Here is a 16,775-nt window from a genome sequence, read left to right as displayed (position 1 = left end):
TCTCCTTGTCTTCTGCTATTAATCAGATCCTCCTTCTTTGGACTTACAGGTTCGAGATCAGGAAATACCTATCAAGAGGAATTTTGTATGGGTGACTATCCAAATAGAAGATCGTAACCTCCATTCACCTAGTTTCATCCAGCTCCACTATGAGACAACTACTTCCACCATAGCCGCCCTGGGCACAGAACTGTTGCAAGTCAGAGCCCTGGATGCGGACCGAGGATTTAATGGCCAAGTTCAGTACTCTCTCCAGGCAGGTGAGCAGCTTAGTGAGAGGCTTAAGAGTGAATGGATCATGGGGCAGCTAGGTGGTTTTGTGGTTAGAGCCACACCTAGAGATGAGAGGTTTTGGGTTCAAATCTGGTCTCAGACACTCCCTAGCAGTATATCTGTGGGCAAGTCATTTAACTCCCATTGCCTAGCCCTTACTGATCTTCTGCTTTGGAACCAATAAACATAGCATTGATTCTAAGATGGAAGGTAAGCATTTTTTTTAAAAAGCACTATATAATGTTAGTTGTCATCATCATTGTTAATGATGATGATGATGTAGATAAGAATATCTACCCCAGGGGGCAGCTGGGTAGCTCAGTGGATTGAGAACCAGGCCTAGAGGCAGGAGGTCCTAGGTTCAAATCTGGCCTCAGACACTTCCCAGCTGTGTGACCCTGGGCAAGTCACTTGACCCCCATTGCCTAGCCCTTACCGCTCTTCTGCCTTGGAGCCAATACACAGTATTGACTCCAAGATGGAAGGTAAGGGTTTAAAAAAAAAAAAGAATATCTACCCCAGTCCATACTGATTTCTTTGCTTCTATGATTTCCCATCATACTTAATTCTTACACAACTTATACAACTAATATTGCAAGTTAGTAATTGATTTTTGCATTCCTCTTATCTCCCCAGCTAGTCTTGTGGGTTCCATGAGGGGAGAGACCGTGTCTTATGTATCTGTTCTCCTCATAGCATTGTGGACATTCTAGGTACTAAAAAAACACCCAAGGGGCAGCTAGGTGGCTCAGTGGATAGAGAGCCCAGGCCTAGAGCTGGAAGGTCCTGGGTTCAAATCTTACTTTATATACTTTCTGTGTGTCCTGGGGTGAGTCACTTAACCCCAAATGCCTAGAACCCTTACTGCTCTTCTGCCTTAGAACCAATACTTAGTATCAATTCTAAGAAGGAAGCTAAGGGTTATTTTTTTTTTTTAAAGCATGGATGGATTCCTGGAAAATCAGCTAAGTTCTTGCTCCAGAATCTCAGACTTAGAAGCAAGTCTAGAATTAACTTGAGCTAAAGGGAACCACAGGTGCTTGAGTCAGTCAATACACTTCTGAGCCAATAGTAAATGACAGCACCAAGGCAGTCTTTGGAATCAATAGGGACTTGAATGAATACTCCTACGCCAATAAAAATCCACAAATCCTCGAAGTATTAAAATAGGCATCCACTGCCTCTTTGTGGCATGCTGCTGTGCCAGTGCAGCTGAGGGTCTGGTGGGTTCCAAAAGGAAGGGCTAGCAAGGCTGTGAGTATGGGCCTGCCCACAAAAACCCTACCAGTTGTCTGAGGGACAAGGCCAGATAAGTTCAGAGGAGTTATGTGCTGCCTTGGTGGAGGGGGAATACCTCACTGACAAATCCACAAAACCACAGACCCTTGAAGTATTTGAAATTCAAGTACAAAAAGTGAATACACACACATACATATTCATATATACACTGGAGTGCTTCCAAAGGTGGGCACCATTGAGACAGCAGGGTGATGCTGAGAATAGAGCACTGGACCTGGAGTCAGGAAGACCTGAATTCAAATCTGAATTCAGATATTTCTTAGTTGTATGATCCTGGGCAAGTCACTTAACCTTTGTTTGCCTCAGTTTCTTCAGCTGTACATTGGCAATAATAATTGTACCTATCTCTCAAGGTTATTGTGAGGATTAAATGAGATAATATTTGTAAAGCATTTAGCACATTGCCTGGGCTTTAAAAATACTTAATCCCTTCTCATTGAAATGCCTTTGTGATTGTGATTTTCATGCTAATTAATTCCCTATCGTTACTGCAAAGATTCATGACAGCTCTGGTTCTTCAATATTACTTAATTAATTCAGGACTTTATATCCCAGCTCCATACAGGGACCCGGGACAGGCACTGGGGGTGCTATAAGTAAAAGTCAGATTCCTTAGGCTAGCATTCAAAGCCCTCCATAGTTTGGTAGCCTTTGACCATTTCCAGCCAGACTTCCTTTTTCTTTTCTTTGTTTACTTTGCCTCCTAGCCAAAGGAAATGATCCTGTCTCCAGACATGCTCTGGCCCTTTCCCATTTTCCACCTTTGCTTATGCTGTTACTTATGCTTGGAATGTCCACTGCCTTCCTCTTCTCCTGTTGGATACGTCCTCATTTTTTAGCAGCCTTCTCATACTTTTTGATCTCTCCAATGCTCTTATCATGTACTGTTTGGCATATGATAGGCCCTATCATTTGTGGGCATGATGGATATCTAGGATCATGCCTTGCCCCTCTAGTAAGCTTTGTATTTCTCCTAACACTAAGGAGGGGAGGAAGGGAACAAGCATTTATATAGCGCCTATTCTATATCAGATATTATGCTAAAATGCTTTACAAATACTTCATTAGATCCTCACAACATCCTTGGGACACAGCAGCTATCATTATTCTCAGCAGCTTCACTCAGACAGTGTCCTCAACACATAATAGATACTTAGCAAACATATATCAAATATTTTTTGAAGGGGTAAAACACATAGGGTACTGGTCTTAGAGAGTAGTTAGAGAGAAGAGTTTTCACAGATATATATATATATATATATACAAATTAGAATATGGTAAATGCATACAAGAAATGTGAAAGGCTTTCAGAAGAGGTCTTGCTTGAGTTGAATTTTGAAAGAAAGGTTAGTTGACCCCAGCCAGAGATGTTAAAAAGGAGAAGATGTTCTTGGAATAGGGAACAGTTTTTATTAAAGGTATGGAGGCTGTCAAATGTAAGACATATTTACAGGGGTAGGGGAAATCTTGGAAGCCTTAAGGAACTGGGAATGATTCGATATTATTTACCCTGGGAATGCTCAATGGCCCAGTTTACTTATGGCGTCTTCTGTAAAGAGAAGTCACGATTGCCATTTGAAGGCACAGCAAGTTTCATGTGGTCTTATCTTTTATTTTAGGGAACAGTGAAAGTCTCTTCACCATTGATCCCCACCTGGGAATCATCACAGTGGCTCAAAAACTTGACCTGATGCAGCAAGACCAATACATGCTAACAGTGAGGGCTGAAGACCAAGGGTCCCCTCCACTGCATGATGTGGCCACAGTGACCATTCACATCCACCCCTCTGACTACAGTGCCCCTATCTTCTCTATGGCTGAGTATTTTGCAGAGATCCCTGAATCAGTTGCCATCGGCTCTCCTCTCCTCTTAGTTTCAGCCTTAAGTACCTCTGAAGTCACCTATGAAATGAGGGAGGGAAACAAAGATGGTGTGTTTTCCATAAACTCCTATTCTGGCCTCATTTCTACCCAGAAGAATCTGGACCATGAGAAGGTCTCTTCTTATCAGCTAAAAGTCCGTGGCAGTAACATGGCAGGGGCCTTTGCCGATGTCATGGTGCTTGTGTACATAATCGATGAGAATGACAATGCTCCCGTGTTCATAAATTCTTCTTTTGTGGGCCAGATCAGTGAAGCTGCTCCAATCCACAGCATGATTCTGGGTGAATACCACCACCCTCTTGTAGTCCGTGCAACTGATGCTGACACAGATGCCAATGCCTTGTTGGTCTATGAGATTTTAGAGCGGGAAGCCTTAAAGTTTTTCAAAATTGATCCCAGCATGGGGACCCTCACTACTGTGATGGAGATGGATTATGAGCACATCCCTTCTTTCAGCTTCAGTATCCACGTCCATGACCAAGGAAGCCCCATTTTATTTGCCTCTAAGCCTGCCAGAGTCACAATTCATGTTAAGGATGTGAACGATTCTCCGCCAGTGTTTTCAGAAGATGCGTATGAGGTAATGGTCTTGTTGCCCATCCATCCAGGGATGGAGCTCCTCCAAGTGCAAGCCACTGATGCTGACTCAGTGGTCACTTATAGTATCATTGCTGGAAATGCTGATGATGCTGTCTTTATTCACCCACTCACTGGTCTTATCTCTGTGGTGGATGTGGCCCTTCTAGGTCATTCTCGTGACTTCACTGTGAAGGCTTTTGATGGCTTACACTACGATACCTCAGTGGTAAAAATTAACCTGACTGAAGCTCTTGTTACCACATTAAAATTTGACCAGGATGTCTACACAGTAACTGTGAAAGAGAACTCCTGGGACACACAAGCTTTGATCATCATGGGTGTTCAGGGCAGCCAACTGAATGATACCCTCTCTTACTCTGTTTTGAATGGAACAGACATGTTTCAAATGATCCAGTCAGTGGGTGTGCTTCAAACAAAGGGTGTAGCATTTGACCGTGAGCAACAAGATGCTTATGTAGTGGCCGTTGAAGTGAGGGATGATCGACACCCCCCAAGGGTGGCCCAAGCTGCAGTTAAGATCTCCATTGAAGATGTCAATGATAACCCTCCAGAGTTCAGGCATTTGCCATATTATACAGCTATTCAAGATGGTACAGAACCAGGGGATGTCCTTTTCCAAGTGTCTGCCATAGACCTGGATATAGGAGCCAATGGGGCCATCACATATGCATTTGCAGAGGATTACATGTATTTCTGGATTGATCCCTATCTTGGAGACATTTCACTCAAGAAACCTTTTGATTATAGAGCCTTAAATAAATATACCCTAAGAGTCATTGCTCAGGATGGTGGTAACCCATCCCTAAAGGTTGAAGAAAATGTGCTTGTCACAGTGAGGAATAAATCTAACCCACTGTTCCAGAGCCTTCATTATAAAGTTCGAGTACCTGAGAACATCGCACTCTATACTCCCATCCTTCACACCCAAGCTCGGAGCCCAGAGGGACTACGACTGATCTACAATATCATGGAAGAAGAATCCTTGACACTGTTTACTGCAGACTTCAAGACTGGTGTACTGACTGTGACAGGTCCATTGGACTATGAATCCCAGACCAAGCATATATTTACAGTCAGAGCCACTGATACAGCTCTGGGGTCCTTCTCTGAAGCTACAGTGGAAGTCCAGGTAGAAGACATCAATGACAACCCTCCTGTTTTTTCCCAATTGGTCTACAGTGCTTTGGTCTCAGAGGGCTTGCCTCCTCAGACCCCTGTGATCCAACTATTGGCTTCTGACCAGGACTCTGGTAGGAACAAAGATGTCTCTTACTGGATCTTGGAGGATGACTCTGAGGATTCCTCATTCTTTCAGATTGATGAAAGTTCAGGGGAGATGTCCACAACTCAGGAACTGGATTATGAAACTCAGCAACAGTTCTATGTGAAGGTAAGAGCTGTGGATAATGGGGTACCCCCGCTCAGTGCAGAAACTCTCGTCATTGTCAATGTGTCAGATGTCAATGACAACCCACCTGCTTTCAGACAACCTCAATATGAGGCCAACGTAAGTGAGCTGGCAACCTGTGGGCAACTGGTGATTAAAGTTCAGGCTCTGGACCCTGACAGTGGGGACACCACCCGACTAGAGTATTTGATTCTCTCAGGCAATGAAGACCGTCACTTTACCATAAACAGCACATCTGGAATTATTTCCATGTTTAACTTCTGTAGGAAGCACCTAGACTCTGCTTACCTCCTGAGGGTGGCTGCTTCAGATGGGGTCTTCAGAACTGCTGTGCCAGTGTATATCAACACTACAAATGCTAACAAGTACAGTCCAGAGTTTCGTCAGCATATCTATGAGGTTGAATTAGCAGAAAATGCTGAGATAGGAACTAAAGTGATAGAGCTGTTGGCTGTTGACCCAGATGATGGGCCCTATGGCACCATAGATTACACCATCATCAACAAACTGGCTAGTGAAAAGTTCTCTATCAACTCCAGGGGCCAGATAGCTACCCTTCAGAAATTAGATAGAGAAAACCCAACAGAAAAACTCATGCCCATTAAGGTCATGGCCCGGGATGGTGGGGGCAGAGTGGCTTTCTGCTCTGTGAAGACAATCCTCACAGATGAAAATGATAACCCACCACAGTTTAAGGCCTCCGAATATACTGTGTCTGTTCAGTCCAATGTCAGCAAGGGCTCCCCAGTCATTCAGGTGCTGGCATATGATGCAGATGAAGGTGCTAATGCAGATGTCACCTATTCGGTGGATTCAGTGGAGGACTTGGCCGACGAAGTCATTGAGGTCAATTCAGCCACTGGTGTAGTCAAGGTCAAAGAGAGCCTGGTTGGATTGGAAAATCAGGCATTTAACTTTAAAATCAAAGCCCAAGATGGTGGACCTCCTCACTGGGATTCTCTTATCCCTGTAAGACTTCAAGTAGTTCCTAATGAAGTAACTTTGCCCAAATTTTCTGAGCCTTCCTATACTTTCTCAGTATCTGAAGATCTTCCTGAGGGGTCTGAGGTTGGGCTAGTTAAAGCAGTTGCTGAAGATCCTATCATATATAGTCTGGTGAAAGGTACAACCCCTGAAAGTAATAAAGATGGTGTCTTCTCCTTGGACCAGGAAACAGGAGCTCTAACGGTAAAGAAGGCTATTGATTATGAGACAACAAAATGGTACCAGATCGATGTGATGGCTAATTGTTCCCACCAGGAGACTGGCTTAATCTCCTTGGTTTCTGTCAACATCCAAGTGAAAGATGTCAATGATAATAAGCCTGTCTTTGAAGCTGATCCATACAAGGCTTTCCTTACAGAGAATATGCCAGTGGGAACCACAGTCATTCAGGTTACTGCCAATGACCAAGATACGGGTGTCAATGGTGAGGTAACATATAGCCTGGCTCTTGAACAGGGAAATGCTGCTGCTGAACTATTTGCCATCAACAGTGAGAATGGCTGGATCACCACACTCCGGGAACTGGACTGTGAAGTGCAAGAAATGTATAGCTTTTATGTGGTGGCCTCAGATCATGGTCGGACTATACAGCTGTCATCCAAAGCCCTGGTGGAAGTCACCATTACAGATGAGAATGACAATGCCCCTCAGTTTGCCTCTGAGGTCTACAGAGGGTCAGTGATTGAGAATGGTGAACCTGGAGAACATGTGGCCACCCTAAGGACTCTTGATGCAGATATTTCAGAACAGAACAGACAGGTCACTTGTTACATCACAGGTAAGGTCACCATGCCTGACTCTGAAATTGGGCAGTGTGGTGGAGAGAGCCTGGGGTTAGGAGGCAGATGATCTGGGTTCTAGTCCTGCTATTGCTACTAATTCATCATGGGACAAAGGAGTGGGGCAAGTCTCTGAGCCTCAGTTTCTTCCCCTATGAAATAGGATAATGATCTTTGCTCTGGCCATGTTATAGGTGTGTAATGGAGGATATAATCAGAAAGTAGGGGCAGCTAGGTGGCACAATGGATAGAGTGCTGAGCTTGGAGTCAGGAAGATTCATCTTCCCAAGTTTAAATCTGGCCTCAGACACTTACTACCTGCATGACTCTGGGTAAGTTACTTAACCCTGTTGGCCTCAGTTTCCTCATCTGTAAAATGAGCTGGATAAGGAAATGGAAAATCATTCCAGTATCTCTGCCAAGAAGACCCTAAATGAGGTCCTAGGGAGTCTAACATGGCTGAAAAATGACTGAACAACAAACAACAATCAACTAGTGGAAGAGATGGCATTTTTATTGCTTTATTCTACCTAGGACAGATGCTATGCACATAGCACATTGCCCCCTCTCTACATGGCCATTACTGTTTTTACTTGTGATACTTCTCCTGCTTGAAATCCTCTCTTCTCTCCTTTCTTCTTCTGTTTTTCTCTCCTCTCCTTACTTTGCCCTTCTTTCCTCTCTGCCCTAAGTACTTTGCAGCTGTTGTCCAGGCATTTTTCAGTCCTGTATGACTCTTTGTGACCCCATTTGGGGTTTTATTGGCAGAGATACTCGAGTGATTTGCTATTTCCTTATCCAGCTCATTTTTACAGATGAGAAAACTGAATCAACCAGGGTTAAGTGTCATGCTCAGGATCACACAGTAAGTGTCTGAGGCCAGATTTGAAGTCAGGAAGAGTAAGTCAGAAAGCTGACTCTTGGTTGGCACTTTATCTACTGTGCCACCTAGTTGCTCATCCTAATTTTGTAGGTCCTTTTTTCCTCTGATTTCCTAGAGACCTTTCTGTCTATACCTCATGGTGTGCCTCATAACAAAAATGGCTGTATTCTCAGAATATAAGCTACATGAGGACAGGAACCATTTCTTCCTCAGTATCTTTTAACAGACCAGCAAAAGGCTAGTCACATAATAGATGCTTAATTAACATGACAGAAATCCTTAAGATTTAAAGGCATGACTCCCTAACAATGGAATCTTGTTTTACATGATTTGCATAGGTTTTTTTTTTCACTCATGGTCTCATTTATCCTTACAACACTTACATGAGTCAAGTAGAACAGAGATTATTATCCTCCCTCTTCATGTAAAGATTCGGAGGGGGAAGTGGTTTGCCTAAGGTTACACAGTGAGTGATTCTAACTCAAACCGAGTTCTCCTGAATTCCTAGATCATGACTTTTTCTATACCTCTGAACCATACTGCCTTAGTTAAAATGCTTATTTCCCCTCCCATCCCTACCACCTTAATGATTCCACTGAGGATATTCTTCCTCCAGTGTAGAACCCCAGTCTCCCCAGTAGTGGAAAATATCCTTCTAGCACTGAGCCTGATTACGAAACATCAATTAGAGTTGTTCTACTTGGTTTTTCTCCCACCTTTTTCTACCATTACTTAGGCTTTGAAGGAAGGGCCACATTCAGTGCTCAGGCAACCTCAGACTGGCCTGACTCTGTCTAGACCTGGGTTAAGGCTACTTTGCTTCTATCTCCATCAGCCCCAAATGGTACAGCCTTCTCTGATTTAGAATTTCCTCCCTTCAGATCCATCTCAGAGATTAGACACAGGACAGGGCAGAGGTATCTGTCTTCATAAGGAGGAGGGGACCCTGGCTAGGAACTTGATTTTTCTCTTGAGACCTCCCATTAGCAAGAATTTATTTGTCACAACCAGTCACACATAAACTGAGCAAAATTAACCTGTCATATTCTTGTAACCTTGTTATAAAATGACCAGAATGTCTACATGGTAACTGAAAAGAATGTATGTATCTTGAATGTATCCTAAGAGAAAATTCCCAGGATACACAAAGCTAAAGCTGAACGAGACCTCAGAAGCCATCTAGACCATCTTCCTTAATTTAAAGTCGAAGAAACTAAAATTCACAGAAATCAATTTGCTCAAAGTCATACAGTGAGCTTTGTAGGTGGTATTTGAATCCAGTCAATTTGGGCTCTGACTCCAGTCAATACTCTTCATTGCTTCACATTGATCATCCTTGGTATTCAGAGTTGTTAGATGAATAACTCTTTTTTTCTCCTTAGTCTTGAACAGAAAGTCTTGAAACTGGAAAGGACTTAGACTCAAATGAATGAAACTAATGGTAGAAATTTGGGCACATTGACACACTCCTAAAAATGGCAATGGGCAATTGAGCACCTTCATAAAGTGAGCTTAGTCTCTTCTCTTTCCTCCAAGCATTGCTGCCTGGTTCATGAGGTCCTCTCTTGTCTCTTCAGAGGGAGATCCGTTGGGCCAATTTGGCATTAGCCAAACTGGGGATGAGTGGAAGATCACCACCAAGAAGACTCTAGACCGGGAACATATTGCCAAGTATTTGCTCAAGGTGACAGCATCTGATGGCAAGTTCCAGGCCTCTACTCCAGTGGAGGTGTTTGTTCTGGACATCAATGACAACAGCCCCCAATGCACAAAGGTAAGAACCTCCAGAAGGAAGAGAAGATGGGCAGAGGAAGAGTCAAGGGTGAAGGGAAAGGATGGGGATTGGTAAAAAAAAAGTAGGAAGAGGGAGGAGGAGTAGGGAAGAAGATATTCTTGAGTGGAATTCCAGGTTCTGTCCCTTTTTTTAAACAATGACTTGGATGAAGACTGGTATGTTATGGTTATTAGATTTGCAGATGACATGAAGCTGAGAGGGCTGGCTAACATGCTGAATGATATAATCTGGTCCAAAAAAGCTTGAGAGCTTAGAATGATGGATCAGATCAAAAAGATGAAATTTAGTAGAGAGTATTTTAGGTCCTCACTTTGTTGTTTTTTTAAAAATAATATTTTATTTGATCATTTCCAAGCATTATTCATTAGAGACAAAGATAATTTTCTTTTCCTCCCCCCGCCCCCATAGCTGACGCGTGATTCCACTGGGTATCACATGTGTTCTTGATTCAAACCCATTGCCATGTTGTTAGTATTTGCATTAGAGTGTTTGTTTAGAGTCTCTCCTCTGTCATGTCCCCTCAACCCCTGTAGTCAGGCTGTTGCTTTTCCTCGGTGTTTCTACTCCCACAGCTTGTCCTCTGCTTATGGATAGTGTTTTTCTCCTAGATCCCTGCAGATTGTTCAGGGACATTACACCACCACTAATGGAGAATTCCATTACGTTCAATTGAACCACAGTGTATTAGACTCTGTGTACAATGTTCTCCTGGTTCTGCTCCTCTCGCTCTGCATCACTTCCTGGAGGTCGTTCCAGTCTCCATGGAATTCTTCCACTTTATTATTCCTTTGAGCACAATAGTATTCCATCACCAACATATACCACAATTTGTTCAGCCATTCCCCAATTGATGAGCATCCCCTCGTTTTCCAATTTTTGGCCACCACAAAGAGCTCAGCTATGAATATTCTTGTACAAGTCTTTTTCCCCATTATCTCTTTGGGGTACAAACCCAGCAGTTCTATGGCTGGATCAAAGGGTAGACATTCTTTTATCATGGTTTCTTTTTTTAAATCACTACAAGATGAGAAAAGTATGGCTAGACAACAATTCATATGGAAAGATTGTGGGCAGTCTGAAAAACTGTGAGCCCAAATAAAAGAACATGGAGACCAAAATGTTAACAAAGTAGACTTTATTAAAAATATCTATATCTATATCAATATCTATGTCTATATATATACCCAGAAATAGCAAGGTGGCTCAGTGAATTGAGAGCAAGACTGAGATGGAAGGTCTTGGGTTCAAATGTGGACTCAGACATGTCCTAGCTTTATGACCTTGGGCAAATGACTTGACCTTAATTGCCTAGCTCTTACCACTTTTCTGCCTTGGAACCAATACTTATTATTGATTCTAAGTCATAAAGTAAGGTTTGTTTGTTTGTTTTTTAAGATATGGGGGGCAGCTGAGTGGCTCAGTGAATTGAGACCCAGGCCTAGAGATGGGAGGTCCTAGGTTAAAATCTGGCCTCAGACTCTTCCCAGCTATATAACCCCCATTGCCTAGCCTTACCACTCTTCTGCCTTGAAACCAATACACAGTATTGATTCCAAGATGGAAAGTAAGGATTTAAAAAATATATATATGTATATATATATATATATATATATATATATATATATATATATATATATATATATATATATATATATATATATATATATATATATATGTGTGTGTGTGTGTGTATATATCCAGAACAAGTGATATGATTATCCCTCTGCTTTGGTCCCTGGTTGTACCATGCCTAAAAATTCTGGGTTCCCACATTTTGTGTTCAGTTCTGGGTACCACACTTTCAGAAAGAATTTGATAAGTTGGAATGGGTCCAGAGAAAGGCGACCAGGATGGTTAGAGGTCTGGACACCCAAATGGTGAGAGGACTGGGCACCAAGGGATACAAAGGTAGGTTGAGGGAACTTGACATTAGGGAATAAGGGGAGATCTGACAGCTGTCTTGAAATATTTTGAGGGCTATCATGTATAAGAGAAATCACAATCATTCCATTGTGATAGAGAAATCACTTTAAAAGACTGATATATATTAATTTAAGGTCGCCAAGGAATTCAGCTATGTAATTCCTAAATGAAAACTCAAGTCAGCAGTCAACCTTTTTATGGTGTTTTAATTACAAACAGGAGGAAGAAAAGTATTAGAGGGAAAGAGAGAGAGGGGGGAAAGGGAGAGAAGGAAATAGGGCTTAAATACCCCCTCTGTTTAGGCTGGGCCAAAGGCCCAAGGCCCTGGATAGCCGAGGCAAAGAAAAGAGATCAGTCCCTATCACTCACCTGACCAAAATGGAGAAACAGTCTGAGGGCTCCTCCACTCCAAGCACCAGGCTCCAACAACCTCCTTTCCTCCACACAGGAAGTCCCCAGACTCCTCAGCTGTCCTCTACCTCACTTCCTGTGTTTCCCCTGTGCCAATGGTGGCTCTAGCTTAACCCAGGACCGCCCAGAGGTCTGTCCCCTTTGCACATGTCTGTTGAAGGCCATATTCTCAAATAATTAAATCTTGAGCTTTGCTGCAACCCTTCCTAAATCCTGTTACCCTGAGTAGGGTGGAGATTGTAGTTTCCAAGACCTGATTCTGTCATTCCAAGTATCTCTATTGTTATTGATCAGGAAATAGCCAAATCCCGTCCTCTAAGGAATGGTTTGAACAGGGTTGAGTAGTTTTGAAATTCACACCACTTGGCCCCAAAGAACGGAACTGGGACTTACAGTTGGAAGTTTCCTAGAGATATTGTGACTGAATAGAAGGAAAAACTTGCCCTTATGATATTTTGTCAAGAGAAGTAGATCTAACAGTTTGGTTTGGGGAACCCATTATACTATTAAAAATTATCGAGGACTTCAAAGACCTTTTGTTCATCTGGGTTATATTTGCTGATATTTACTATATTGGAAATTAAAACTGATACTTTAAAATGTTTATTAATTCACTTAAAAATAATGGTAATAAACCCATTACATGTTACTAGAAGCTAGTGAAAAATAATTATATTTTCCATGAACCAAAAAATAATGATAATAAATTCATTACATGTTAACAGAAACATTTCTAATGAAAAATATGTTTTCCATGAACCAAAAATTTTTGTGAAAGAAGTGGCTTTTTTACCTTTCTTGCATATGTTTAATGTTTGGCTTTCTAGAAGACAGCTAGATTCTCATACCTACTTATGCATTCATTCTGTTGGGATATGTTGTGGTTGAAGTAAATGAAGAAAATCTGACCTAACAAAGATTAGTAATTGGAAAAAAAGTAGTTTAATAGGGGCATAATTTATTATTATGAAAAGCTGTACTCCTTGGACTTCCTGAGTCTTGAAGATCCCCTGAATGGGTCCTAAAGACTTCCAGTGGTCCAAAGACCACACTTTGAGAAGTGAGAAGAGAAGAGCTCTAGCAAGAGACAAAAGCAAGAGAGAGAAGAGGAAAGGATGGGAAGAAAGGAGAAGGGGGACACAGGAGAGGAGAAAAGTAAGAGGAAATGGTTAGAGGGAAAGGGGTAAAGGGAGAGATTAGGAGTAGAACAGAAAGTAAAGAAGGTAAGATAGAGAGGAAGAACAAAACAATCAACTAGACCTCCTTCCTTAGAGCCAAGTGATCATTCATTCTCTCCCCCTACTATTCCTTAATCTCATCTGACCTAGTGGGGCATCTTAGCTTCTTGGACACTTTGGTATCCATGAGAGCCTCTCCCTAGTCATCCATCTGCTGATCCGTTGTCCTGAGGGCTTTATCTATTTCCTCCTTTGCTCAAGATTTATTCCTTCACAAACCATCGAAAACTACTTCCTAGTTCCTCAGTCAGACTCTGTCTGGGACGCAGCTGGGAACTGGTCAGGATACTTCAGTGATGGGAGCAGAGTAAGGTGGAGAGTAAGGAAACCCAATGCACTAGCCTAGCCCCTATCTAGCTTTCTACTGGTCAAATCATTCATCTGTTTGTGATGTACCTCTCAGAATTCCTTACTCATCCTCAACCTGGGCCTTTAAGCCCATGTTAAATAAGACTTCCATACTTGCCTTACCTTGAGTGCCTCTCCTTCTCTCTCCCAATCCCACCCTTTCCTGAATATGGAATATTTTGTAATTGAAGGATGGGGAGGTTCCAAGGCCACCCATCCAGCCATCCCTGAGAAAAACAAACACTGTGTATTTTGGGTGAAAGGGAATGGAACTTGGGGAAGACATCCAACCTTTCCTTTGAGAAAGGAGGCCCCATGGACTTGTTGATTTATTTATTGAGTTATTGTTGATGAGCATTCTCTACCTCCAGCCCGTCTAGGCATGGAATTGCCAACCACAGGGCATGTGAAGGCAGTGGTGGTGTCCACCTTGTGCTCACCCAATGCCTACCAGGTGGAAGAAAAGCCTGGCTGGCAGGCTATTTGTGCCAGGGGAATGATGTCCAAGAGAAAAAATTGGGTTCTGTCCAAGCTTGGCATCCATCCCATACTGATGTCACCCAAATCTCCCTGGGCAGTGCCAATTCCTAGTGTTCATTGAGCATGAATTTAGGACCAGTCAGCCAAGTGTTTGGTTTTGCCATATTGGCATGGCTTAGGACCAGTTCTGGGGAAAGCTGTAGGCCTGAGCACTTGAGGTTCAGCTAGGCAATGAGGATGGATTGGGGGGATGGAGACTAACTCTTTGATGGAAAAGACCATTGTTTGGTTTGGAATATCTTTGTCTCCATACCTGGAGGTATAGTTCCACGTTATTGCCCTGTCTACCTTATAAGTATTACCTATGTTCCCTTCCTCTTTCCCTAACTCTCAGTGGGCCTTTTGTGGGGTTGGATAGTGTTTCTCCCACACTTGGATAAAGCATTCTGTCATGTGTTCATCACAATATGTTGACTGGACCAGTAATAAATGCCTTTCTATCTCCCTCTGTCCTCCTCTTCTCCTTCTCTTCTCTGTTCTCTACTCCTGTCTTTATTCTCTATTTCTCTTCTTCCTCCTCTATATCTCTAATTTTCTCTTTCTGTCTCTACTCTTTCTCCTCCTGACTCTTTTTCTCTGCCATGTTTCTCTTCATTCTCTGATTCTTCCTTCTCTCCTCTTCTCTCTTCTTTTCACTCTCCCTTCATTTTCTTTTTCTTTTTGGTCTTTTGCTTTCTTTTCTTTCCCCTCCTCTTATATTTTTCTCCCTTTCTTCTCTTTCTTTCTATCCTCTCCTTTTTCTCTATTCTTTCCTTATTCTTCTTTTTCCTTGCCTTCTCTCCTCTTATTTTACCTCTCCATTTCCTTTCCTTTTTTTATTCTTTCTTTTTTCTCCTCTTCCTCCTCCTCCTTTTCCTTCTCCTCTTCCATTTTCTTTATCTATCTTTATTTCAGATTCTCTACTCTAGCAAAGTTCCAGAAGATGTGCTCCCAGGACACTTTATTTTGCAAGTTACTGCGACAGACCTGGATACTGGTGTTAATGCCCTGGTTACATACTCTCTTCATGGCCCTGGTGCTGATGAGTTCAAGCTGGATCCTTATACAGGTGGGATCCCTGTGTTAGAAGGAAGAAATCTGAACCAACACTTATTGAACACATACCATGTACTTAGAAACCATAAGATGGTTTCATTGTCTTTCAGTAAGTGCAGCCCAGATTTATCCCCAGATTTATTCTGTTACTCTTCTGTTCAGTGGTTTCCTCTTGTTGACCATGGAAAGTTCAGAATCTTTTGCTTGGCATTCAAGGCCCTCCATATCTGTTACTACCTTACCTTTCTAGCTTTATCTCATAAACTCCATCTATGTCACTGGCAAACCAAACTATTCATTTTTTCCAGTAATTTTTCCATATCTTCTCACCTTCATGCCTTTACTCATACTAGATCTTATACCTAGAATGTTTGTGCCTCATCCTCCCTCTTTTTCCCAACCTCTTGATATCCTTCCCTTCCTCCTAAAGTTCAGCTCATATATTATCTCTTCTTTGTGGCTACCCCTCCCCCTGACCCACTGCTGTCCTAGTCAGTCATGATTTTTCTTTGCTTCTATTTCTTGTAATAATGATTGTACAAAGAATAGCCAATATTCACATTGCACTTTAAAGTTTGCAAAGAATTTTCCATATATTATCTCATGCGATCCTCAGAACAATCTTGTGAGGTAGGTTCTATAATTATCCCCACTTTACAGATGGCAATAAATGAGGCTGAGAGGGGTAAAGTGACTTCCTTAGGATCAAGTAGTTAATCAATATCAGAGCAAGGATTCAAATCTAGATCTTCTTGACTTCAGTTCTAGCACACTATCTGCTAACACCATCTTGTTAACTAATACATTTATCATGTACTATTTTTCATCATAATTGCATGCAAATATATTTTTGTCCAGACCTAAGATTTTATTGCTACCTTATATATTTGCTGTATTTTATTTTGCATTATAATTATTTGTCAAAAATAGTCCGGACCTATGATTTTCTCATTCTGGGGAACTACTGTCATAGCAACTCTGTCCCTTGATACAGATGCATGAAATTAATATGAATAACAATAGCTAGTATTTCTATAATACTTCAAGATTGCAAATTGACTTCTATGCGTTGTGAGCTCCTTGAAGGCAAGGAGCATTTCTGATCCAAACTTTTGTACTCTACCCTTGCCCCAAGCCTCGTACCCAAAACAATGCAGAGTCATTGGAGTAGGTGCTTAATAAATATTTGTTTTAATTGGACAGATGAAAAAATGCACATGAAGCAAGGGTGTTTAATTAATGATTAATAATAATAATACATAGCATCTATTATGTGTCAGGTATGCTAATAAGCATTTTTTACAAATATTATCTTATTTGAGCCTAACAACCCTTCGCTATAGGTGCTCTTATT

The 16,775-nt window shown here is 41.9% G+C and overlaps 1 protein-coding gene across 2 annotated transcripts in view; it reads left to right on the top strand.

Annotated features, from left to right (window-relative positions):
* The window catches only part of FAT2 (FAT atypical cadherin 2), a 128,795-nt gene that overhangs the window by 69,580 nt on the left and 42,440 nt on the right, over window positions 1-16,775 (top strand). For both annotated transcript variants that reach the window (XM_003339561.4, XM_056811490.1), the window contains exons 9-12: window positions 50-260; window positions 3,192-7,247; window positions 9,709-9,905; window positions 15,281-15,434. In XM_003339561.4, the coding sequence (XP_003339609.3) occupies window positions 50-260; window positions 3,192-7,247; window positions 9,709-9,905; window positions 15,281-15,434 (4,618 nt within the window). The remainder of the gene's footprint in view (window positions 1-49; window positions 261-3,191; window positions 7,248-9,708; window positions 9,906-15,280; window positions 15,435-16,775) is intronic.

The sequence above is a fragment of the Monodelphis domestica genome, chromosome 1, assembly GCF_027887165.1.
Source record: "Monodelphis domestica isolate mMonDom1 chromosome 1, mMonDom1.pri, whole genome shotgun sequence".
Taxonomy (NCBI): Eukaryota; Metazoa; Chordata; class Mammalia; order Didelphimorphia; family Didelphidae; genus Monodelphis; species Monodelphis domestica.
The sequence above is the reverse complement of the archived record's forward strand: the minus strand, read 5'-3'. Positions and strand labels throughout refer to the sequence as shown.